The sequence below is a fragment of the Xenopus laevis genome, chromosome 1S, assembly GCF_017654675.1.
Source record: "Xenopus laevis strain J_2021 chromosome 1S, Xenopus_laevis_v10.1, whole genome shotgun sequence".
Taxonomy (NCBI): domain Eukaryota; kingdom Metazoa; phylum Chordata; class Amphibia; order Anura; family Pipidae; genus Xenopus; species Xenopus laevis.
In genome coordinates this window covers 80,863,587-80,888,873 of record NC_054372.1, presented here as the reverse complement: position 1 = coordinate 80,888,873, position 25,287 = coordinate 80,863,587, and the positions used below count along the sequence as shown (strand labels likewise).

At 36.5% G+C, this 25,287-nt stretch overlaps 1 protein-coding gene across 21 annotated transcripts in view; it reads left to right on the top strand.

Annotated features, from left to right (window-relative positions):
- The window catches only part of ptprs.S (protein tyrosine phosphatase receptor type S S homeolog), a 380,500-nt gene that overhangs the window by 140,354 nt on the left and 214,859 nt on the right, over positions 1 to 25,287 (top strand). For 10 of the 21 annotated variants that reach the window (XM_041579815.1, XM_041579818.1, XM_041579821.1 and 7 more), the window contains exons 7-11: positions 11,026 to 11,043; positions 12,904 to 13,014; positions 14,378 to 14,389; positions 18,777 to 19,046; positions 23,690 to 24,271. In XM_041579815.1, coding sequence (XP_041435749.1) covers positions 11,026 to 11,043; positions 12,904 to 13,014; positions 14,378 to 14,389; positions 18,777 to 19,046; positions 23,690 to 24,271 — 993 coding nt within the window. The remainder of the gene's footprint in view (positions 1 to 11,025; positions 11,044 to 12,903; positions 13,015 to 14,377; positions 14,390 to 18,776; positions 19,047 to 23,689; positions 24,272 to 25,287) is intronic. The other 11 variants (XM_041579826.1, XM_018243490.2, XM_018243491.2 and 8 more) reach the window with 3 other exon arrangements.

Below are 25,287 nucleotides of genomic sequence, written 5' to 3'. Positions count from 1 at the left end.
AGCGCAAGGTGAGCGAGCTCATAATGGAATTCAAGAAGAAGAAGACAGTCTCCGTGCAACATTGCCTGAAGGTAGTAGGATCTATGGCGGCAACAATTCAAATAGTGAGATGGGCAAGGTGGCACTTAAGGCCCTTGCAAGTTTTTCTAAGAAAGGTGAAACAGCCTCACTTACATTTGCAAGAAAGAGTGGTGGTACCACAAGAGGTCAAGAAAACTCTGTCCTGGTGGTGCTAGCAGGAAAATCTGGCAAGAGGAATGCCTCTGGAAGATCCAGAGTGGGTGGTAGTGACCACCGATGCTTCAAATGTGGGGTGGGGAGCCCACATAGGCGAAACATTTATACAAGGCACTTGGAGGGCAGAAAACGTGTCCTCACATATTCTTGAATTAAGAGCAATAAAAGAGTCTCTTCTGTCTTTCTCTCACCTGCTGAAAGACAAACAAGTAAAAATAAGGACAGACAATACTACGGCAGTCGCTTATATAGTGAAGCAAGGAGGCACCAGGAGTACAACTCTATTGGAAGAGGTAAAGCCACTGTTTCAGTGGGCAGAAGAGTGGCTGGAAGGGTTAAACCGCCATTCATCTTCCAGGAAAAGAAAATTGGAAAGCGGACTTCCTCAGCCGGTCAGTAATAGATCCGGGAGAGTGGAGTTTACACATAGACATTTTCGAAGAAATTGTAAGAAATTGGGGGCAACCGGACATAGATGTGATGGCATCCCTACAGAACAGGAAATGTCTTCGGTTCTTCTCAAGGTTCCCCTGCAGGGATGCAGAGGCAGTAGATGGCCTAAGTCAGAGTTGGTCAGAAGATTTAATTTATATCTTTTCTCCATTTCCTTTAATTTGGAGGGTATTGAAGAAAATAAAGTTGGACATGGCGGAGGCCATCGCGATAATACCCTTCTGGCCCAGGAGGCCTTGGTTTCCTCTGCTCCAGAAACTAGCCATAGGAAAGCCGATAGCAATTCAAAAATTTCCAGGCTGGCTGTCGCAGGATTCCATACAGTTTCAGGAGCACAATCATCTGTCTTTGATGGCCTGGCGGTTGAGAGGAAGAGATTAGAACGCCTCTCGCTAAAGGATGAAGTCATAGACTTGTTGCTGAAGTCAAGGAAAAATAGCACTTCTCAACAGTATTTCAAAGTATGGGAGAAATTTGTGTAATTTGTTGTTAAGTTGTGTTAGAATTTCTGTTCTCAGGATATGAGAGGAAATTACATTATAATACATTGAAAGGACAGGTGTCGGCAATTTCAGCTCTCACTGGGAAAACATGGGCAGAAGATCCTTTGGTTAAGAGATTCTTCAATGCTTTGATGAGAGTAAGACTAATGCAAAGAGATTGTTGGCCACCATGGGATTTAACCTTGGTATTAAAGGTCCTCACTGAGTCTCCATTTGAACCACTGGAGGAATCATCGTTATGGAATATGACGTTGAAAGCGGTACTCTTAGTGGCAGTGACTTTGGCTTGCAGAGTAACAGAGTTATCAGTTTGGCTGCATCTGAACCACACACAGTAATTTTCGAAGACAAAGTGGTGTTAAAACCTGCTTTTGATTTTCTGCCGAAAGTAATCTCAAAATTCCATATGGATCTGGAAGTTATCTTACCTTCTTTCTTTCCATATCCACAGTCTACGCAAGAATCGGTGTGGCACACACTAGATTTGGTGAGAGCTATAAAAATTTATCTAGAAAGAACAGAACTGTGGAGAAAATCTGAGTGATTATTCATAGTTCCTAATGGAGCAAGGAAAGGACAAGCACCAACAAAAAGAACAATTAGTTCCTGGATTGTGGCAGCTATAGCACAAGCATATAATGTGGCAGGAAGGAGTGTTCCTAAAGGGTTGAAGGCTCTCTACCAGGGCATTGGCAAGTTCCTGGGCGGCACAAGCCAGGGGGTCGCCAGAGAACATCTGCAAATCAGCAAGATGGTCGTCCTTTAATACTTTCGTGAAGCATTACAGATTGGACGTGTTGTCCTCCCAAGAAGCTAAATTTGGGAGAAAAGTGTTGCAGTCTGTAGTTTTTTCTGATGATTAAAAAATTTCTGTTAAATGCGTATTGTTTCCCGCCCTCTATTTTAAGCTTGGGGATTTCCCATTGGTGAATGCTGCATGGGTGACTATGGGAAAACAGGAAATTGTTTATACATACCGTAATTTCTGTTTCCTGGTCACTTCCATGACAGCATTCACCTGGGAGTTTCCCACCCTGTATGGGGACAGCTTTATACCAAGACAAGAGGGTAAGGGAGGAAGGAGAACTTTGAACTATTGGTGGGAGGTCCTGTCCGCTGGCCAGCAGGGGGAATTAACCCATTGGTGAATGCTGTCATGGAAGTGACCAGGAAACAGAAATTACGGTATGTACAGTATAAACAATTTCCTGTTTTTTTAATAGGCAGACTCTCAGGTATTGAGAGCACCCTAGCCAGTCAGCAGTATGTATTCTCGAATTTCAAAAGGAAGCTCACCCTTCCCATTCATACTAGTGACAGTAAAGGTCCGTAGTGGATATGGCACCCCTAGGCCAAAGCAAGTCTAAGTATAAATTAACTCCAACAACACCTAAACGTGTAATGGCCACCTAGACACACATATAAAGGGACTAGGTTTGCACTTTGATATTCGAAGTCGAAGTATTTTAATTTGATGGTCGAATTTCGAAGTATTTTTTACTTCGAAATTCGACCCTTGATAAATCTGCCCCTTAATGTAAAGATGCAAATTACTGCTAGATCAGGTTTAGGTCCCAAGCATTCTGGATAACAGGTCCAATACCTGTACCGGACAATGGCTCATGGTGGAAGATAAATTTACAAAGTAATTTTGTGAGGTTTCCCTAGACCTACAGCTTGTGGAGGGAATTCTTACCAGAGAAGATTACAGCAGGCATTCAAAGATACTATGGTCAGAACAACCCCTTTAACAGCTACAGGTATAATAGTTTGCATTACTATGCTTATCCCTTCAGAGAATATATTTTATTGTATAACATCATACCGTGATGGACCTTTCTCGAACAGATAATATAAGTAAGCATAACTAGTTAAAATAACTTTCTTGTATACTTTTTATATATTTTTTGTAAAAAATAAAGACATACTAATATAGTTCTGATGCAGATAGACAAAGCCATTCATTAAAGGCACACTATACCCTCTTGTTCAACATAGTTTCAATGAATAGGGCTTTTTGTGGCAATCAAGGGCTTTAACTGCCAAGCATGTACCTAGTACGTTCTGGCAAAAATAGGTGCTGATCTCTGCATCAATTAGCCACCTCTGCAGAGACTTAGCAATGGTGACAGCCACAGGGCAATGAGGCTGGGGGGCTGTTATGTCGGTCCTGCGACAGGATTGTTGCAGGGCCAACTAAAATCGCAAAAAGCAACATCTACTGCACTTGCCAGTTTCCTCCGGCTTGCTTCTGCTTCCTCCTTCATTGGCGACACACACACATACTTTCTGCTTGCCGAGACTTTGCATACATGCTGCTCCAGGACTCCTCCAGCCATCAGTTTGTCCCTCCTGCTCCAGGAACGGTACATTTGTACACTCTTACACACTCATTTTAGTAACAGAGTAAATTAGGTTGAAAAAAGACACACGTCCATCTAGTTAAACCGTTTTACTTTTTTAATCTGCCAGTTAATCCAGAGGAAGGCAAAAAACCCCATCTGAAGCCTCTCCAATTTGCCTCAGAGGGGGGAAAAATGACTTCCTTACTCCAAAATGGCAATTGGACTAGTCCCTGGATCAACTTGTACTATGAGCTATCTTCTATAACCCTGTATTCCTTCAATTGCTAAAAAGCCATCCAGCCCTTCTTAAAGCTATCTAGTGTATCAGCCAGTACAACTGGTTCAGGGAGAGAATTACACATCTAAACAGCTCTCACTGTAAAAAAAACCCCTTCCGAATATTTAGGCAGAAACTCTTTTCTTCTAATCGGAATGGGTGACCTCGTGTCAGCGGGAAAGACCTACTGGTAAATAAAGCATTAGAGAGATTATTATATGATCCCCTTATAAATTTATACATAGTTATCATATCACCCCTTAAGCACCTCTTCTCCAGCGTGAACATCCCCAGTTTGGCCAGTCTTTCCTCAGAGCTAAGATTTTCCATACCTTTTACCAGCTTAGTTGCCCTTCTCTGCACCCTCTCTAATACAATAATGTCCAGTTTGAGTGATGGGGACCAAAACTGTACGGCATATTCTAGAAGGGGCCTTACCAGTGCTCTATAAAGTGGAAGATTGAACCCCTCCTCCCATGAATCAATGCCCCTTTTAATACAGTTCAAGACCTTATTTGCCCTTGATGCTGCTGACTGGCATTGCTTGCTACAGCCAAGTTTATCATCTACAATGACTCCAAGGTCCTTTTCCATAATGGATTTGCCTAGTGCAGTCCCATTAAGGGTCTAAGTGGCTTGGATATTTTTACATCCTAGGTGCATGACTTTACATTTATCAACATTGAATCTCATTTGCCACTTAGCTGCCCAGATTGCCAGTTTGTCAAGATCCTGTTGCAAGGATGCTACATCCTGGATGGAATTTAGTGGGCTGGATAGTTTTGTGTCATCTGCAAACACTATTACATTACTTACAATACCCTCCCTAAGTCATTAATGAACAAGTTACATTAAAGTTGACCCAATACCGAGCCCTGAGGGACCCCACTAAGAACCTTACTCCAAGCAGAGAATGTACCATTAACAACCACCCTCTGTACCCAATCTTGTAGACCGTTTCCTATCCATGCGCAAATGGCTTCATTAAGCCCAACAGACCTTAGTTTAGAAAGCAGTAGTTTGTGGGGCACGGTATCGAAAGCTTTGGCAAAATCCAAATAGATCACATCTACTGCCATCCCACTATCCAGCATCTTACTTACCTCATCATTAAAAGCAATCAAATTTGTCTGACATGACCCATCCTTCATAAAGCCATGCTGATTGCTGCTCATAATGCCATTCACTAGGACAACATTTTTAATGTGATCCCTTAAGAAGCCTTCAAATAATTTGCCACCACTGATGTCAAATTTACTGGCCTATAATTGCCAGGGTGAGATCGTAATCCCTTTTTAAATATTGGAATGACATCAGATTTTCTCCAATCCATAGGTACCATACCAGATGAAAGCGAATCTGAGAAAATCAGAAATAGGGACTGGTCTAAAACTGAACTAAGTTCTCTTAGAACCTGGGGGTGTATGCCATCAGACCCTGGAGCCTTGTTTATATAAATTTTTATTAAAGCTTTATGGATCATATCCTGAGTCAGCCACTGACTAGATTGAGCTGAGCCATCAGTGCCGCTATGAAGTAAGCCTGGGAATTCAGTAGGGATGCACCGAATCCAGGATTCGGCCAGGATTCAGCCTTTTTCAGCAGGATTCAGATTCATCCGAATCCTAATCTGCATATGCAAATTAGGGTCAGGGAGGGAAATTGTGTGATTTTTTGTCAGAAAACAAGGAAGTAAAAAATGGTTTCCCCTTCCCACCCCTAATTTGCATATGCAAATTAGGATTCAGTTCGGTATTTGGCCGAATCTTTTGTGAAGGATTCCTTTCTTTCCCTTCCGGATTGCTGATTTACAACATTTATTAAAGTGTATAATCATTAAATGCAGCTTCTGTCCCAACAGATTTGTATTTTTTAAATGCCCTTTTCTTCGTTCCTATTAGCTTCTTTACTTCTATATTAAGCCACAGGGTGATTCTTATAACTTTTACATTTGCTCATTAAGGGAATAAATTGAGAACAGTAATGATTTAATAACATTTTAAATGACAAACATTTCTGTTCTGTGTTTTTAGCTGAAAACACAATGCCCCAATCAATTGCAGCCCTCAAGGCACTAAATTGCAGCACTCTGAAGTGCAGCCCTCAAGGCACTAAAATTTGCTTTTCTGAAACTCATGGTTTTTGTTGCCCCAGTGTATATTTGTTTTTTGCACCAGCCATTAAATTATATAACGTTATGGTCACTATTACCCAGGGGTTCAATGACCTGCACATTTGCTATAAGTTCTGGGTCATTTAAGATCACTAGATCCAGAAAAGCATTTTATCCTGGTTCGCTCCTCAACAACCTGTGCCATTAAAATTGTCATGCAACAAGTTTATAAACTTGTTCCCATTAACTGATCTGGCAGTACTGTTGCTCCAGTCAACATCTGGGTAATTAAAATCCTCCATTATCATTACCTAACCCAAACTAGCAGCCTTTTCTATTTGCATCAGGAGCTTAGCCTCCTCCTCGTCATTTACATTAGGGGGTCTATAGCATACCCCTACAATTAATTTGCTGGAATCTTTACAATTGGCGAAGATCTCCACCCATAAGACTTCTGCCCCCTCATTTTCTAACATAACCTCCTCCTTTATCTAAGCTTTAAAATCCTGCCTAACAAACAGACATACCCCCCCTCCTTTTCTATTGCCTCTGTCCCTCCAAACAAAGTATAGCCGCTGATATTAACTGCCCAGCCATGCGAGTCATTCAGCCATGTTTCGGCCACACCAATCACATCATATTTTCCCTTCAGCACCAGCACCTCCAGCTCTCCCATTTTACCAGTCAGACTACTTGCATTTGCAAACATACATTTATGTAAAGATTCTTTTTTTTTTATTTAGTAAAGTTATATACCCTTATATGCACTTATAAACACTTATATTCACACTTACACACTCACACCACTTTTAGAAATGTACACACCTGTATACACAAAAAAACTCGCAAAGAGGGTTTTTTTTTAATTGTTTTACTTTTTCATTTTACCAATTTTTTTTTTTGTTACCCCTAAAAACTGTTTATTTTGGCAGCATGACTATTTGATAATCTATTTTGACCACTAATTACTGTATGCTGTTGGATCAGTTATTTAGTTATTTCATTGAGTTACACAATTTTTGTGGTTTTATTGCTATTTTATCCCAGCATTATTTTTCCTTATTTATCTTTAGTATAGTTTTGCTGTTTGGTGCTTTGGTATAGAAAGATATATTTTACTTAGTTTGATCCGTCAGAATATATACTTTCCAAAAATATATGGTTTTCTGGGGGTCTTTTTACAGTTTGGTGGTCTCACAACACATAACGCACAGTTGGAGTACTGTTTTCAGCAGCTGATTTGGCTAGCCTGAAAATTCATATGCATGTTTTTCATTTGGGGTCTGTACACACCACATACTTTGGTAAATCTATGCATATTGGGCATGAAACTATTCAGTAGACCTCTGACGTCCTTATTTTTCTTTGTACGTAAAACATTGTGTGAGATAAATGCGGCAAACTGCAGCATTTTTAGGCGAAATGTTTTAAAAACCTCTATGTTTAGAAAAGCTTTGCAGTTTGGTGTAGAAAGACGTCTTTATCTTTTTTGGATTTGTCAGAATGTGTACTTTCCAAAAATATATGGTTTTGGGGGATCTTTTCTGTTAGCAGGATCTTGTGGCACATAATACGAAGTCAAGGGTCTATGTTCACAGAAGGCGAATCGGCAGCGGAGAAAATTCATATGTACTATTTTTATTTGGGGTCCACACATGCCAGCTGCCTTGGTATATCTATGCATATTGGGCATCAAACTGTTCAGTAGACCATTGGTGTCAATATTTAGGGTGTTTTCCAGTTGTATATAAGAAATTAGGTGAGATAAATGTGGGCAATTGCAATATTTTTAGGCGATTTTCAGAAATGTCCGCTGAATTTAGCGTAACTTTGCAGTTGGGTAGTTTGGAGTAGAAGGACCTAATTACCCATTTTCGATTCATCAGAAATATTTTCCAAAAATATATGGTTTTGGGGTTAATGCTGTTAGTGGGGTCTTATGGCACATAATACAAGGTAGGGGGCTACAGTATGTTCAGAGATGGCAAATCGATAGTGGAGAAAACTCATATGCACTATTTTTATTTGGAGTCACATGCCAGATGCCTTGGTATATCTATGCATATTGGGCATCAAACTGTTCAGTAGACCCATGGCGTCAATATTTAGGTTTTGGAGTAGAAAGTCATGCATACCCATTTTGGATTTGGGGGAATGTGTACTTTCCGAAAATATATGGTTTTCTGGGGTGAACTAACTTTTTTCTACTTTTGCCCCCCCCAAAACGTAAATGTAAATGTTGATTTTGCAGTACCTGAAATGAAAGACCATATGTGGGGTCTTCATTTTGGGGCCCCTATATGCCACGTGCTTGGGTAAACCTATACATATTGGCATCAAACTGTTCAGGGGACCACATGCTTTCATATTTGGTGGAAATTTTGAGGTTTTTGGAAATTGAACCAAAATCATTACATTTAGGAAAGGTTTGGGGCTTTGGAGTAGAAAGACATGCATACCCAATTTGGATTCGAGGGAATATGTATATTCTGAAAATATATGGTTTTCTGGGCTGAATGTACTTTTTTTCTACCTTTGCCCGCCCCAAATCTATGCAGTTGTGTTGATTTTGCAGTATCTGGAATTACAGAACTGATAGCGCAAATGTCTACATTTTGGGGCCCCTATATGCCACATGCTTAGGTGAACCTATACATGGTAATCATATTACGGTGTTTTACATTGGTACCTAATAATATGTGGGAGATATGATGCTGCAGATTGGAAGCTTTGAGGTCATTTTTCAAAAAATTCACAAATTTCTACAAAAAATTATAACTTTAGGAAAGAATTGCAACTTGGTATTTTGGCGTACATAGATAGATAGATGTACCCATTTTTTATTTACCAGAATCTGCTCTTTCTAATAATGCATAGTTTTCTAGTGTAAACATACTGTAAGTGGAGTGTTTGGCCTTGAAATCAGAAGTATGCCGTTTGGAGTGGTGCTTTGGAAATTTGGTAATGTAATGAGATTTTGATCTATAGAATTGAGAAATCTCCATAAAATTATATATATATATATATATATTTGGTATTGGCGCATTCAGGAGACATAGAACTTTGCAAATCGGCTGTGTTCTTGTACATAGAATTATGTTTCTGATATATGTGATTGTACTATGTGAAACATGATTTTTTTTGTATTTTATTAGACAGTTAGAAGCCTATATCTTTTTACAGAAAAATTGTAGCATATTTTGAAAGCTCATGTACTGAGAAAAACAGTATATTGTTTTCCTGGGTAAACTAAAAGACTCTCCCAGGAAAAGCCCTTAAAGTGAAAGAGTACAAAAAGTCTAAAAACTGCTTAGCAGTAGATGTTCGTGTTTAGGACAAAACGTCTGGCAGGGAAAGGGTTAAAAATATAAATACCAATAAGTCCCAATGTTAGTGTACCCCAGTCCAAAAATCCGTCAGGTTTTCTTCCACCTCCAATAATCCAGTTCCAAAAAGAGGCTTGCTGTACCCCTCAAAAGAGGTTTTGCAGGTCAGGAGATGGGAGGTCCCATCGTTCGAGGATTCGAACGATCGGATCTTTGCATCTATGGCCAGCTTTTGTCTTTGAGGCATGCAGAAATTTTTCCTGTTTGTGAGTATAATGTGCCACTGGGATACTTGCATCTCTTAGTGTGGGTGTAAACTATACCCTTAATCCCTTTCAACTAATCACTGAAACTGATGTATAATTAACACTTTTTCACTAAAAGGCTGCTAAATGATGAAAGTTTTTCATCACGCTGGTTTACAAATGCATCTTAAGCAATGAGGGTGTGTGTTTAGATTAAGAATGCTGCACTATATATGTTTTCTTTTTTCCCCAGAACCTCTTGATGGATACAGCAATCCTCTTTTTGGAATTAAAGTTGCACATGACCCAGGCCAAATTTCTAGAAAAATTACATTGGAAGGCCTTCCCTTAATCTTACTTCTTAGACTTTCAATCTTCTCTTAGAAGTCAGACCTTCAATCTTACTAGCTCATTATCCTGGTTAAAATACAAAATAGATGAAAAAATTAATAACATAATTTATTACATAATTTATAACAGATTTTTTTATATAAACTGAACATCAGACATTAAAGCTCATTTATGCAAGCAAGCAAGTGCAAAACGCTAAAATGGGCATAAACCTGGGTGTGCATTGACACTATTTAGAAAGGTCATGTGTCCAGAAATGCTCATTTGCAACATGCTCCATTTAAACACATTCTTACCCAGTGCTACAAGTTGCACACTGTACTTGCATACTGTATTTTGCCAACATAATGATGTTTCGTGTGCAAGTTTGTGGACTGCACTGCATTTGTAAATGCGTTCTATTATACATATCTGTTTTGGTACCTTAGTTACATTCCTATTATCAAAGAATATTGTCTCCTTATGAGCATTAAATGACATTGCAGTTTCTTATGGTACCTCCTTTACAAAAAATTTTCTTTATCATTCATAAATCAATTTTTTTTGGTGATGCTATTTAGACATATTCTATGCCACATCTGTGATGCACTGAATGTAGTAAATGATTGACAATTACAGCAATTTTACTGACTGCTTATTGTACTTGGAATAAGTACTGCAAGTGGTCAGGTTTCAGGTAGGAAGTCAGATATTTCCTGACCATGATGGTGGTCTGTGGGTACCATGCTTGTGTACCCAAATAAAGTGGGAATGTGTTCCCTCCCTCCACCACTGATGGTAGTTATTTTTTTCCCTTTTACGGGTGATTGGCTTCCAAAGTGATGTCACTTCCACTAAGTTCCACTTCTGTTTTCTGACTCTGGGTCAGTTAAGGTAAGTTAAACCATTGCAGAAGCTGCTTTGGTAGCTGGCCATGGTATGGGGCATAGTGGGGTAGCGGGTGAACTGGTTCAGGTCTGGTACAGATCTGCCTGACAGGACCCGTGCACTTTAGTGATGTGCGGGTCAGAATTTCCCTGAACTTAAGTTTATACCCCAGTTAAGAATTGTAACTCTCTATGTACTCTGGCTAGCAGAATTTCTACCTGGATACTGGTCCTATTTTTGGCTGGCTGCCTGAAAGACTATGTGTGATTCCTCACCACTGTCACTTCTCTTCTTTGCTTTCATTACAGAAAATACTCCAATTCGAGGTAAGGCACAAGTTGACCTGTCACTGACAGTCTTCTCTCCTATAGTTTCCTGACTATATTGCTCCTTACCAGTTTGCGTTCTATCGTATGTTGGTCTCATTAGTTTTATTTATCTATTTAATTTTGTGGTCAGCCAGTGATACATTGTACTATACAGGAACAAGGAAAAGGAAGGTCTAGACCTGGCATAAAATGGAAAATGTAACAGTTTTGGGGATTTTGTTGACTGGATGATAAGGCAGCAAGTGGGTGAGCATCAAAGCTTTCTAAACAAGACATTCATTATTCATGAGTAGCAATTGCCTGATCACTTCAGTGCCAAGTGAATGTTAAATCAAATGGTTGTGTTTTTTTGAGCTACACATGGAGTTAGTAATTGCCTAGGTAACAAAATGTCCTGAATTGCCATGTCATGGCCCTTTGATGTTTACCACCAGGGTATCGAAAATGTGTAGAGGTTGTGGATATCATGTCAAAATATTGTTTGTTTGCAAATGCTATATGTAGTATTTAATATTTAAAATCATTTTTATAACTTGAAATAACCAGTTACATATGTACATATGTGTTTCAACATTTTCTGCAGTTTGTGGTATGAAGTTTGTCATTTGTACATTCAGTATTTACTCTTTCAACTGATTTAGCTGTTTGTGTAAAAATTATATGTATGTTTAACTTGTTTGAAAATCATTTAAAGGAAAACTATACCCCCCAAACAATGTAGGTCTCTATTAAAAGATACTGAGTAAAACAGCTCATGTGTAAAACCCTGCTTCATGTAAATGAACCATTATCATAATAATATACTTTTTTAGTAGTATGTGCCATTGGGTAATCATAAATAGAAAATTGCCATTTTAAAAAATAAGGGCCGCCCCCTGAGATCGTAAGATTCACTGTGCACACATACAAACCACATGTAAGGTCACATGAGCCAATTAACAGACAGAGTTCTGCCTTTTGCTTCCTCACTTCTTCCTGTTACAGTTAGTGTTGTAGTATTTCTGGTCAGGTGATCTCTGAGGCAGCACAGATAGAGTCACAAAATGGTGGTTCAAGGCAAGAGATGTAAAAGGGCAATATTTATGTAAATATATATTCCAGTTTGGTAAGATTCTTTAATATGTCATTCAATTTGATATAAACTATCTGTTGCTTAAGTATTCATTTTGGGGGTATAGTTTTCCTTTAAGAGAACAGCAAGATACGTGTCTGTGTGTGTGTAAAAAAATATATATTTCTATTTATTTTCCAACATTTTTACTATAAGGTGTGTTTAATCTGACACAATATAACTAATTGTTCATACTGCTACAGTTGGGGGCAGATTTATCAAGGGTCGAATTAAAAATTCTAATTTTCAAATTTTTTTCATGGTCAAAACTGTCAAATTTGACTAGGGAGTTATTCAAATTCAATTTGAGTTTTTAAAAAATGTAGATTTTTGAGCTTTATCATACTCTGGTCTTTTAAGAACTCAAATTTGAAATTGCTGTTTAAGTCAATGGGAGAGGTCCAGGTATCTATCGTTTGCAGCCTTCCTGACATTCGAGTATTTTTAAATTCAATTTGAATTGACTTGAATTTGATTCTAGTATTCAAGTCAATTCAATCGAGTTTTAAAAAATCCATTTTATTAATTAATTTTGATTGGTCCAATTTGTAATTTATGGGAGTTAAAGGGAGTGAATTCGAAATTCGACCTTTGATAAAGGTGACTCTTAGTTTCTTCTTATGAATGTAAAACCTTCTGTTGGAAATGTCAGATGGCTTCCAGAAAAGTTATCTAATTTTCCAGGAAAATTATCTAAAACATAAATAATTGTTTAATTTCCATGCTTTCATGTTTCTTTTACTTAGGTGCACTGCAGATTGAGAACAGTGAGGAAACAGATCAGGGGAAGTACGAATGTGTCGCTACCAACAGTGCTGGAGTTCGCTATTCATCACCTGCTAATCTTTACGTGAGAGGTAGGGAGTAGCTCAGCTCTGCACGCTGAGTGATGTGAACTGTTTCAAGGCTACACCTGCTGCTGCTGCTGCTTAAGTCTGATACTAACCATGATTCTTTTTATATTTGAAGTGATATATATGTGTTAATTGGCTTATTAGTCTTAAAATAGAGACCCAATGCTTTGCACAAAGAGAGATTTAACTGGGATGCTGAATTTCTGCACAACAGGGACAATGAAGCAGTCTGATTTTGCGTACACATCAAATCTTTAAATAATATTTTCCTGCACAAAATTATATGTCTCCCATCTAGCTATACATTTAATATTAACTGTTGGTACCATAAATACTTCAAATGTGACCATTAAAGGTCCACTAGCAGTGTCACTGAAGAAAAAAATATAATTGACCAATTGGTAGTTAGTCTTACAAACTACAAAGCAGTGACAACTATAACATTCCTACTTTGATCTGTAATAAAATAAGAGGTCTTTGGGTTGCTTGCATGCTTTCTTTCTGATTAGTAGAAATATTCTGTGAATATTTAAAGAACGTACTCTACCCTTTTATTAAAATTTGCATTCTTGGATGTGATTACCAATCATTTACCTGTTCAGGTGATGGCCAAACACTTGGGTATAAATTGTCTTGCAGAGATAGATTAGTTGATTTTCTACTTCTTGAAAATGGATTACTTGTTTCCTTAAGGGTACAATTTAATACTATAATATAAAAATGCTACAGTAGTTTTACATTGAGTAGTAACTCAAGTACTTATGATCTCCCTTTTCTATGTTAGGTTTAATAATACAGATATGTTTTTTTTCACAATAACTTCGTAAATGTGATTGTCATAAATGGGACAAAACATTGCACTCTTTCAGCTGCTATGCTTTATGGCTAGTGAAACAATCAAGAATGTATTTTTGTGATGCACACAAAATTGTTTTACAAAGTCCTTTTTTTAACAAACAAATGTAAATTGTTATAAACAGAAGTAAAAAAAATTAATGGAGGGTAATTTGGTAAGCAACAAAAAAAAAAATGGGCTCAAGAATGGAACTTGGTATTTCGCTTTGCTTATCTTCTGTACACTTTACTCCTATTGTACATAAGTGTTGTGGCAGAATTTGCATTTTGGTCAACACACTCTAAAAGGAAATATAAAACCATTAGGAACTGGGTGGGAAGAAGTACCAAATCAAAAGGTATTTTTCCAGGAAAAGATGTGTTATTGTATGAACATTTAAAGAAATGGATTAGTCACTTTGCAGCTAAAAAGCCTGGAGAAGGTCTTTTTTTACTCTCTCTGTGTCTCCCCTATTTTTTCTCTTCTCCTCATGTCATTGTGTTCTGCATCAAACCCCTTAACATCCCTCAGAGCTACGAGAAGGTTGGTGTGTTTTTTTTCTTTTACGTTCTTACCCACATTTTTACATTCTTAAAACTAAAGAAAAAAGCAAAGAAATCTTTCAGTGAAGGACAGTACATCTGTCTATGGGCTTTGGGGACTGAGATGATATTGCATTGTGAGACCTCTCTATGCATCCTTTGGTAATGTTGCTGGGTTTTTGCACATTTTGTCGTCATGGTTATTGGGTGCTTGGGCGCAGAGCCTGATGCATGAAAAAATAATTGAACTACTTTTGCATGCCTTTTTTTTCTTTGCTATTTTTTTACCCTTATTGTATTTCGCTACTGATCAATGTCCTTTCTATTGAGATTGTTGTTTTGCTGTCTAGTGATAATCCCCACATTTTCAAAAAGCCTCTGTTCCTGCCCTGTGATGATGATCAGTATTCCCTCTGTGTTAATATTCTTTAAACTAACAAATATAGATTTCCTAGCCCATTTCACTATCATCAGTAACAAAATGATATTCACACCCTCACAAGTTATTTTTTATTACTTTTTTAAGGAAATATGTAGTTCTGAGGAAATAGATACATTTTTCGCAGTCATAGGATTTTAGCTGTATTATCTATCTGTATAGTGTAATAACAAGCATTATCAATGGTTGTATTCTGAATCACCAATTATTGCTTTAAACACATGGAGCCTAGGGAGATATTAAAAGGTTAATTGATGTTATATTGAGTGATTGTCCTTTTTTAATTCATCTCTTGTTATTTTGCATGCACCGTTAAGTATTTGTGTAAAAAGTATGTAAATCAGCCCAAACCTACCTTTTTTTCAAAATGAAATACATTTTTGGGTACTCTAATTAGCCAAACCTGTTTTCAGACAAAAGCAATACTTTTTTTTTTTTTTTTTTTGATAGTGACCCTTTTTATTTTTTGGTAGATTGCTGTTGAACCAACATTTTACATGACTATATTTTAGCATGTGGCTTCTAAGTGCAAGCCCATCTCTTTTTCTCATCTGAATTTTGTATTGATATAAAACATTAATTATGCTTCTTGAATTTGATTTTTTAATTTCATTTTCACAAAATAATCTATTCACAGATTACATCAAAACGTTAGTTTTAATTCTTAGAAAATTATACCTAGCACATCAGGTTAAAATATCACTTTAATTGATATACATTCTCTCAAAGATGTTCTTCTCTTAGAGGTTGAGGCATGTATAGCTGTTAGAATGTTATTTAAATTTACCTACATTTGCTTTAAATACAAATTCATTCAAGACATAAGTAAGAAATGCCATAGGGCAGGAACACTGAGTTGAAAGATTGAAATTACTTGAATTACTTGTTTCTTACGCCTTTTTGTATTGCCTGTGTATTTTAGAGCAAATATTAGATTACACCTTTTAACTGTAACGCTGATTATTATCGTATTCTAAAGCTTTCAGCTGAAATAGAAAATTATTAATAAATCAATGGACAGAACTGAAATAAAATGGGTGAAATTGGAGATATTATAAATGAATGTTTGGGATGTTACCAGTGATAGGGAACCTCTCTTTGAAGAGGTAGGACAGGTGTAATCTAATCCGCACTAGTAATGTAGAGGCTGCACACGTTTGGCTCCCGTCCTTCTTTCCCTTCCTTCTTCATTTTGGAGTAAGACGGAATAACTCCTGTCTCGCCAAAATGGTTTGATAATATCTGCTGTATCCCACCCTGTTTGGAGCCTCCGCTTGCTGATTGTTGGAGTGCAATTACATCATTTTACTCTTTTATGCTTCCAATGCTCACATCAAACTGTTTTTAATTATTTTTTCTTTATTTTTTATTCCCTTTTTCATTTTTATTGTTGTTTTTATTTTTTTTAAATTGTTGTACTTTTTTTTATCATTTCTGAATTGGGGCTTGAAAAGTCAGTGGTTGTTTCTCAGTAGCTGTTGTTGCTATTTTTTTTAATCTTAGCTTATCATGAAAAGAAAAATGAACACTCACAGAGCACTCATCTTACAAAACCTTACTCCTCAGTTAATATGATATATATCTGTGCTGCCAGTTTGTTCCTTTTATCTCTGGGATTAAATTAAGCAGTAAAATATCTTCCATGATACTTACTCAAATGCAAAATATCCCTAGGCATACAGTATGTGTGTGTTTTTCCTTGCATTGACACATTTTTGTCAAAAGTAACTTCCATATCATATCCTCCATGCTTATATATTACATGCATCATTGCTTTATGACTAAATATAGTAATGTTGATAACATTTTACTGACGAAAAGAACAGTTAGAATAATAATATTCAATTTGGTGGGCAGAGTTAACACAGCAGAAACAAAAAGTAATTGACATAATTTTTTTACATTTCTAGTTACATGCGTGTACTGTTCTTTTTTGTCTTTCTTTTGGTTAAAATTGTAGCCACAGTTTTCATTGCCTGTAGTGGTAGTTGCAGATGGTTTTCCTACCTAAATTGTCCATTTATAACTGTGCTCTGTGAATGTTTCTGACCCATACTAAGTTTTGAGTGCATACAGATGTATACTTCACCCAGTAATTCTCAAAACAAGTTGATTAATCCTGTCATTCAGACTCCAATATATTATATTGGGATTTAAACCTAATTGTATTTTTTTTTTAACAAAAAAGTTCATGTTCAAACACCTTTTGTTCAATTATTGTCCTGTTCCCATGACAATACAGTGTCTCCATGCTGCTGTTAGTTTGATAATGTGTTTGCTGACTATACCATGCTAGTCAGCTTTTCTCCCATTTATGCTCCCTAAACCAGTTACGTGTCGGCCCCCATCAGAATACTTGCACTTTTTCTTCTGTTCTGTCAGCATGATCCTCTTTTTTTTACTTCCTTTCATTGTGTGTTGAGGTTTGGGCAGGGCTCTGTGACTCTGTTCTTTGGAAACCTTTTTTCATATTCTGTGTTGTGCTTTGGTGGGATGTGGTTAATATTAGAAAGAAATGCTTAAAATTGATAATAAAAGGATCATGTTTATTTTAGTTCTTATGGAATGCTCATACTGGATTCTTAGAACTGTTAGATGCCATGTGTATCTGGATAGATCAGTTTGTAGTTTAATCTCAAGAAAAATACAGATACAACAAACTTTGCTTGATTTGAACTAGGCAGTATGAGTGATTAAGCTTTTTGTTGTCCAACATTTACCTTCTAGGCAACAATGTTAAATTAGATAGTTCACATTTCCCTTTAATTTATTCTTGAACAACTGGCTTATGCTGTAAACAAACTATAGTATCATTATAGGATTTATTTGTGGCCTTTTTCTTCTTGTCCTGTATTGCTCTCCAAATGTTTCAGAGAACAGAGTCACTAATATTGGGGCTGCCTTAACCCCTTGATCCATGTTCTAACTTGTTGGGTCTAAAAAGCTGCATCCACCTATCAGCAATGGGGATGCACAGAACATGTCACTGTTCTTTTTTCAGCGTTTAAAAGTCCATTGCCTTGTTTTACAATGAACAATTTGTTGAATATTCCATGAGGGTTTTGATGTGAGTCACATCAGATATAATATAAAGCATTATGGTGGTTTTCCTAACCCAAATACATTTTTCTATATTCAGTATTAATTTGGGCTTTTGCTAGTTGCCCTTATGTTATATTCCTCTGCATTTTTCTGTCTTACCCCCTTTTTGTCTATCCCCCTTATTATTTCTCAGTTTTTACTTTTTTTTGTTTTTCTTTTAGTTTTTATTCCTATTCTGCATGATGTTTGTGATTCTGAGAGCTGCATCTATCGATGAAACCGTGTCAGATTAAAAGAGGCTTTATTAGGGTTTTTACACCCAAAAACCACAAAAATTTCATTAGGATTTCTCATCTTTTTCTTTTCATGCATGTTGCACTTGAACCTGGAAATATTTAAGTAATTTAGCAGTATCTCTGTTATTAGAAGCATACATTAGAGTAGTACTATACCTATATGTGTTAGCAAACATTAGATTTCTTCTTTACAGATCATGTCCATGATGTACAGTGACAGTTTAGCTTGTCCCTATATTGACTTAAGAGGATGTACACTAGAATTAGAATTAATGCGGGAATCGTAGATTAGGCGCTGTGACATAAAGCACTTTTTAATTTCTTCCATCTACTCTCAAATGTGTTAAAGATGAGAAATTACTAATAAATTTTTGTGTAATATCTGTGCTGTGATGGGTGTATTCCTTATCTATGGAACCCTTTTGCTATGAATTTTTGCTTCTTGTCTCTCTATATATTATACTTTATTGTTTGTGCAGTATTTTTAAGTCATTCAGTTTTCTTTTTTTAATATTTGAATTTAATTTGTTAAATTTGTTCTCTGTGCATTCAACTTTTTGTTTTTATTCCCTTTTCTTTTTTTTTTTCATTATCCTTGTGCATTTTCACAGTTCGGCGTGTTGCTCCACGATTTTCTATCCTTCCCGTAAGCCATGAGATTATGCCAGGTGGAAATGTCAACATTACATGTGTTGCGGTGGGTTCACCTATGCCATATGTAAAGTGGATGGTGGGTGCTGAGGAACTAACACCAGAAGATGACATGCCAGTGGGGCGTAATGTTTTGGAACTCACTAATGTAAAGGAATCTGCCAATTATACGTGTGTTGCAATGTCCAGCCTTGGTGTCATTGAATCTGTAGCTCAGATCACTGTAAAATGTAAGTATAACTCCTTGCTTCATGCCATAAAGTCACAAAAAGAATGTTGTTGATATTCATTCTTTAATTGTGTTGACCATTTAGTGCATCTTTTTACTATCTACGCCTTTGAAAAACTTTTAGCACCTATAAATAAATTTTGTTTTAATTTTCTTCTCTCATAGCTATAAGTGTAATTATTAGTGGATGTGTTTTATTTTCTGCATTGCTCTGTAGGAAAATAAGATCTAAACTACTTTGGCAGTACTGCTGATCATCAGGCTATACAGCGCTGCCTGTGAGGAGGAAACTTTGTGGTGTAAAAATGTGGTCACCTGGTAATATGTATACAAGTTAATATTAATAAGACATACATTTATAAGAGTTCATGGCAAAACTGAATCTAATTTATCACTTTGGAATGCAGTTCTTTGGTCCTGTATTTTAAGGATAACTGACCTTATTGCCAATGTATTCTTTTTAACTTTTATATACGTGTTGTGCCAATGGATCTGTTGACATAAACTATCAATATCTTGAAATGCTAGTTATCCTTGCCTGTCAGTTTTAGTGTGTGGGAGAAAACCAGAGTACATAGAAAAAAATGCAAACAAATGGAGAATATATAAACTCCATGTACAGTAGTTCTTGAAAGTTTGGGAACCATTTAGAATGTTCCATATTTTTATATGAATCTAACTTAAAATATCATCTGATTGGCAAACAAGTCCTAAAAGTAGATAAATTGTATTTATTGGGGAAAAAAAGATCGAATAACATTTCTGCATTTGGCAAAAGTAAGTGAATACTTATTGTGTGGAGTCAGAGAGAAATAGACTGCTCCAAACTCACCCCATGTGCCCTTTCATCAGTGCAGCTCCATTTAGGATCCTGGGTGCTCCACCACTGCGTTCCCACTGTAATTAGATGTGCTGAGAAAGATAAAAGGTGGCATTCCAGATAAAAAGAATGGTGGTTTATTTCAATAGATCACAGACATCACCTGACGCGTTTTGGGAGTAAATCCCTTAATCATAGGCTTACAGTTTCATACAAGTCACTTCCTTAAATAGGCCATGCAATAGAGACCCCCTCAGGAGTTGCATAAAATTGCAGTGTCTGTGGATATATTTCCACTCCCAATATATAGTATTATTAAAAAGTGTGAATCCCTAAATAAAAAACACTTTTCATTAATCCACTTTAAAACCAATTAAACTGTTTAAAACAAACACAATGCATCTGGAGGAACTAGTATTGGGTTATTTAGGCTAAACTAAGTAAGTACCTACATAAACCTTGATAAGTTACAAATTCTTCTGGATCAAATACAGCAGAAATATAATATTGAAACTTGGGGCATTTGTGTTGATATATTTACATTAAAAGAAAAAATAGGTCACCTATTGGATAAAGTTACAGAAATTACTTGGCTACACAATTACTGTTAGATTTCTATGGACATTAAGTCCTTATACTCTTCACACAATATGGGTTTGCGAGCTATAGCAGAAACACTAAAAATGACACAAGAATACACACAATTTTATTGATTACACTTTATTTACTATGGAATTTTTACTTACTAACAACTTTTTTTTATTTCGATGAAGATTATTACCTCCAGAGATGTGGTACCTCATGGGGGCATCCTTTGCCCCCACCTACACCAACCTGTACATGAGTTGGTGGGAGAGGTTGCGCATCCTTGGAGATGATAATCCCTATCGAAGTCACATTATTTGGTATGGTCGCTACATTGACAACCTCTTATTTGTTTAGGGTGGTCCACTTGATTGAATAGGGGATTTTCACAATTATTTAAACAATATTAATTTAAGATTTTCTTTAGAATATCACATTCACAAGATCAATTTTTTGGACCTAAAATTAATAGGTAATGTAGACCAGGGTAGGATTGAATCAGAAATTTTTCGTAAGCCTACAGCAGGAAACACCATACTGAAAGCAAACAGTTGTCACCCTTTGAAAAGTATTTCGTACAGCCAGTTCGTACGTGACCATTGGGCTAGCAGTCAGACTGATTCCTTTCACGAACAGTCAGGGGAATTGTCTCAGAGACAATGATATTAGATTTGTCTCTAAAAAAAACACCACTTTAGGCAACATGCTAGCTAGCATAGTTTCTTCAACTGTACCAAAACAGAGAGGCCATTGGCTTTCTTCTAGGGGTACTTTTAAATGTGGATCTACGAAATGTAAAACCTGCAGGGTAATTGATGTAAGTAGTAGCTTTGCATCCAACGTTACAGGCTTGACTTGTAAAGGTTTTTATAACTGTAATTACAAACGGATAGTGTACCTATTGGAGTGTAAATGTTGTAGGAAACAATACGTCGATCACTCTATCCGGTGCCTAAAAGGCAGAGTAAGGGAACTCATTGGAGCCATTGAAAAGAAAGATGACATATCTCCCATAGGTAAACACTTTTCATTATATTCCTCATGGGGCACTCAAGACCTTGGAGTGAAGGTCATTGAGCAGGTAAAAATTAAGAGAGGCATTCTAGATCTTCAAACTCGACACCAGAATACCGAAAGGTCTAAATACAAGATATGACTTCTGACCTCATGTACTTATACTGACAGATGATAAGGTATTGGTTAGGACAACTAAAGCATTAGCATAGATATTTCATAATCAAGACAATTTACATCAGCCTTCCCTGTATTTTTACCCGCATTTTTACTTCTAATGTAAATATATAGACAGAAATTATGCCCCACCTTTCAATATGTATTTATCATATTTCTGCTGTATTTGATCCAGAAGAATTTGTAACTTACCAAGGTTTATATAGGTACGTACTTAGTTTAGCCTAAATAACCCAATACTAGTTCCTCCAGGTATTGTGTTTGTTTTTAAACAGTTTAATTGGTTTTAAAGTGGAGACACTGCAATTTTATGCAACTCCTAAATGGGTGACTGTTGCATGGCCTATTTAAGGAAGTGACATGTATGAAATTGTAAGCCTATGATTAAGGGAGTTGCTCCCGAAAGCGCCAGGTGATGTCTGTTGAAATAAACCACCATTGTTTTTACCTGGAGTGCCGCATTTTATTTTTCTCAGCATGTCTTATTCAATGTAACCCCCTTGTGCAGTAATAACTGCAGCAAAATGTTGTGGTAACTGTTTTTTTTTCTTCTGCTGCTTAAATTGTTTATTAAAAACTTATATCACCAAAAAGCCTTTTTTTATCACAGAAACATTCCCATTCTCAATTGAGAAAGGTAAAGAAGGAACAGGATTATCATTAATTCTATATTTCATTAACAAGTTATGCCTTTCTGTACTCGCTGCCCTATGAAAAACCTTTTCCAAGCTATAATTTTTGTATCCGCTATTTGAGTCTTTTTCGTAATCCCTGTGATTTATTTAAAAAATCTTCATAATCAGAACATCGCAGAAATTGACTGTAAGGTATATTTCTTATTAGATGATCAGGGTGACATGAATCCCCATTCACATTTTATCCCCATGCACATTTTATATGAAAAATAGAAGTTATCTTATTTCCATTAGTATTTAGAGTAATATCTAAAAAATGAATAGATTCAAGATTAATCTCTGATGTAAATTTCAAACAAAGCGTTCAAAATTTCATACAAGCAACAAATAATCAATATATCTTCCATGATCACAGATTCCTTATGAATTGAATTATGAAATTGAATTGCTCTCAAGCCTAGATGGTTGGATATTCAAGAATTTAAATATGTGACATCTACAGAGGCCCCGTTTCTTTAGATTATCAGAAAATCTCTTATATGTTGTGGTAACTGTTGGTCAGTCTTGCACATCGACAGTCTTGCATTTCTTCCATTTGTACACAATCTGTCTGACTGTTAGTGGTGGATTCCAAACTCTTTAGAGATAGTCTTGTAGCCTTTTTCAGCTTTACGGTCATCAACGACTTTTTTTTCTGGCAGACACCTTCTTTGTACGAGCCATGGTACAAATCCACAAATGTGTTTTATGTGTGATAAGGTTTTTTTTTTTTTTTTAAATAGAACAGGGTCTCTCCTCCCATTGACTGAAAAATCTAGCCTCTTTTTTCACCTTCAAATTATATGATAATCCTAAGGATTCACTTATTTTTGCACACGCAAATATGTTAATGGATCATTTTTTCCAATAAATAACCAAATATAATAATTTTTGTTTCATTTGTTTAACTAGGTTTTCTTGATGCACTTTTAGGACTTGTTTGAAAATCAGATGTTTTAGGCCACATTCATATAAAAATGTGGAAAATTTTAAAGACCCCAGTGCTGTAGCAACACTATAGCTTATGTTATAGTTTTCCCCTTAACTTTCTCAGTTAAGGGAAAACATTTCTGCAGTGCATTTTTAAGAATAATATCGTCCCTACTTTACAATAAAAACATTTTAGAAGTCCTCAAAGAGATGCCGGGCCATCTGTGTTTTTTTTCTGCTTTCCCCATACATAGTTTCCATTTTATTACAATAATATTGCACTTTTGCTTAGCATTGCTTTACAATCCAGTTGTCTTCTGTCAATACTGGCAAATGTAGATCGTGGATGATTTTCACTTTTATTGATATTCTTTAATTGTCTGTAATTTTAAATACTTGAAATTTTTTTTAACCATCTCTGTTTTCTACTCTGTGCTTTCTCAGCTCTTCCTAAAGCACCTGGAACTCCAGTGGTAACAGAAACCACTGCTACTAGCATCACAGTAACCTGGGACTCTGGAAACCCTGACCCCGTGTCTTATTATGTCATAGAATATAAGTCCAAAAGCCAGGATGGACCATACCAGATCAAAGAGGATATTACTACAACAAGATACAGCATTGGGGGACTTAGTCCCAACTCTGAATATGAAATTTGGGTGTCAGCAGTTAACTCCATTGGTCAGGGGCCCCCAAGTGAACCAGTAGTGACTCGAACTGGAGAGCAGGCACCTGCCAGTGCACCACGGAATGTCCAAGCCCGAATGCTGAGGTCCACTACCATGATAATACAGTGGGAGGAGCCAGTTGAACCAAATGGACAAATTAGGGGTTATCGAGTTTACTATACTATGGAGCCTGATCAGCCAGTCAGCAATTGGCTAAAATATAATGTGGATGATAGCCTTCTTACCACTATAGGAAGCTTACTTGAACATGAGACCTACACAGTTCGAGTTTTAGCTTTTACCTCGGTTGGTGATGGTCCTCTTTCTGATCCCATTCAAGTTAAAACCCAACAAGGAGGTAAGTGTGTTATTTAGTGTTAACTATTTACTAGATTGCACATTTTATAAGATTTAAATATAATTTAAATTTAGTTTTATGAAGAGAGTATATAGAATAATAATACTAGTCTGCCCACAAATTATTTTAATAATTGAGAGATTGTTATCCTGCCACTTAAATACGGCTTTCCGTTCTGGTGGCTCTATGCTTCTATGCACGGATGTTAGGGCTATGACACACAATGCTACTTGCTACTCTGCATCAGTCACAAAATGCAAGAAATGACCCTGCCATAGACTGTACTGATAATTGCCACTGCTAAAACACTCAAATTTAGCAGTCTCTCAGAAATGCATATGAAGGCATTGATTAACACAAAGTCTCAGTATTGTCTATGGCAAGGTATCTTCTGTCATTATGTAGCTGTGACAAAATGCTGACAACAAGTAGCACCGCGTGTCATTGCCCTTAAACTAAAGTTGTAATTGGAGACCTAATTTTAAATAACACCCATTAAAGGGGTGGTTCACATTAATTTTAGTATGTGATAAAATGGCCAATTCTTAGCAACTTTTCAGTTGGTGTTCATTATATTTTTATATATTTTTTTTTTTAATGCAGTAGGGAAGATAAGTATTGAATATGTCAACGTTTTTCTCCGTAACTATATTTCTAATGGGGATGTTGACATGAAATTTACACCAGATGTCAAGTAACCCTACATTTGTCGGGCCTTTAGTGCCCTTTCTCAAAGGCCCGAAAAATTTTGTGTTTTTTCAGTCTGCAATAAACACTAATTACAGCAGTAAATAGTGCTCTCCTCTTTCCTGTTTAAAATTCTGACTTCAGACATGTGGTAAATTTTTGAGAGGATTGAAGCATTCTTCCTAAGTGGCTATTGGCTGTGCGCTTGATTCACTTTCCACAGAACCCAAGTAACCCCCACATACAAAGAACTCAAAACGAATAAGTCCGTAAATTGTTATGTGTAGTAAAGTGGTATGGCACAGGGAATAAGTATTGAACACAAAATA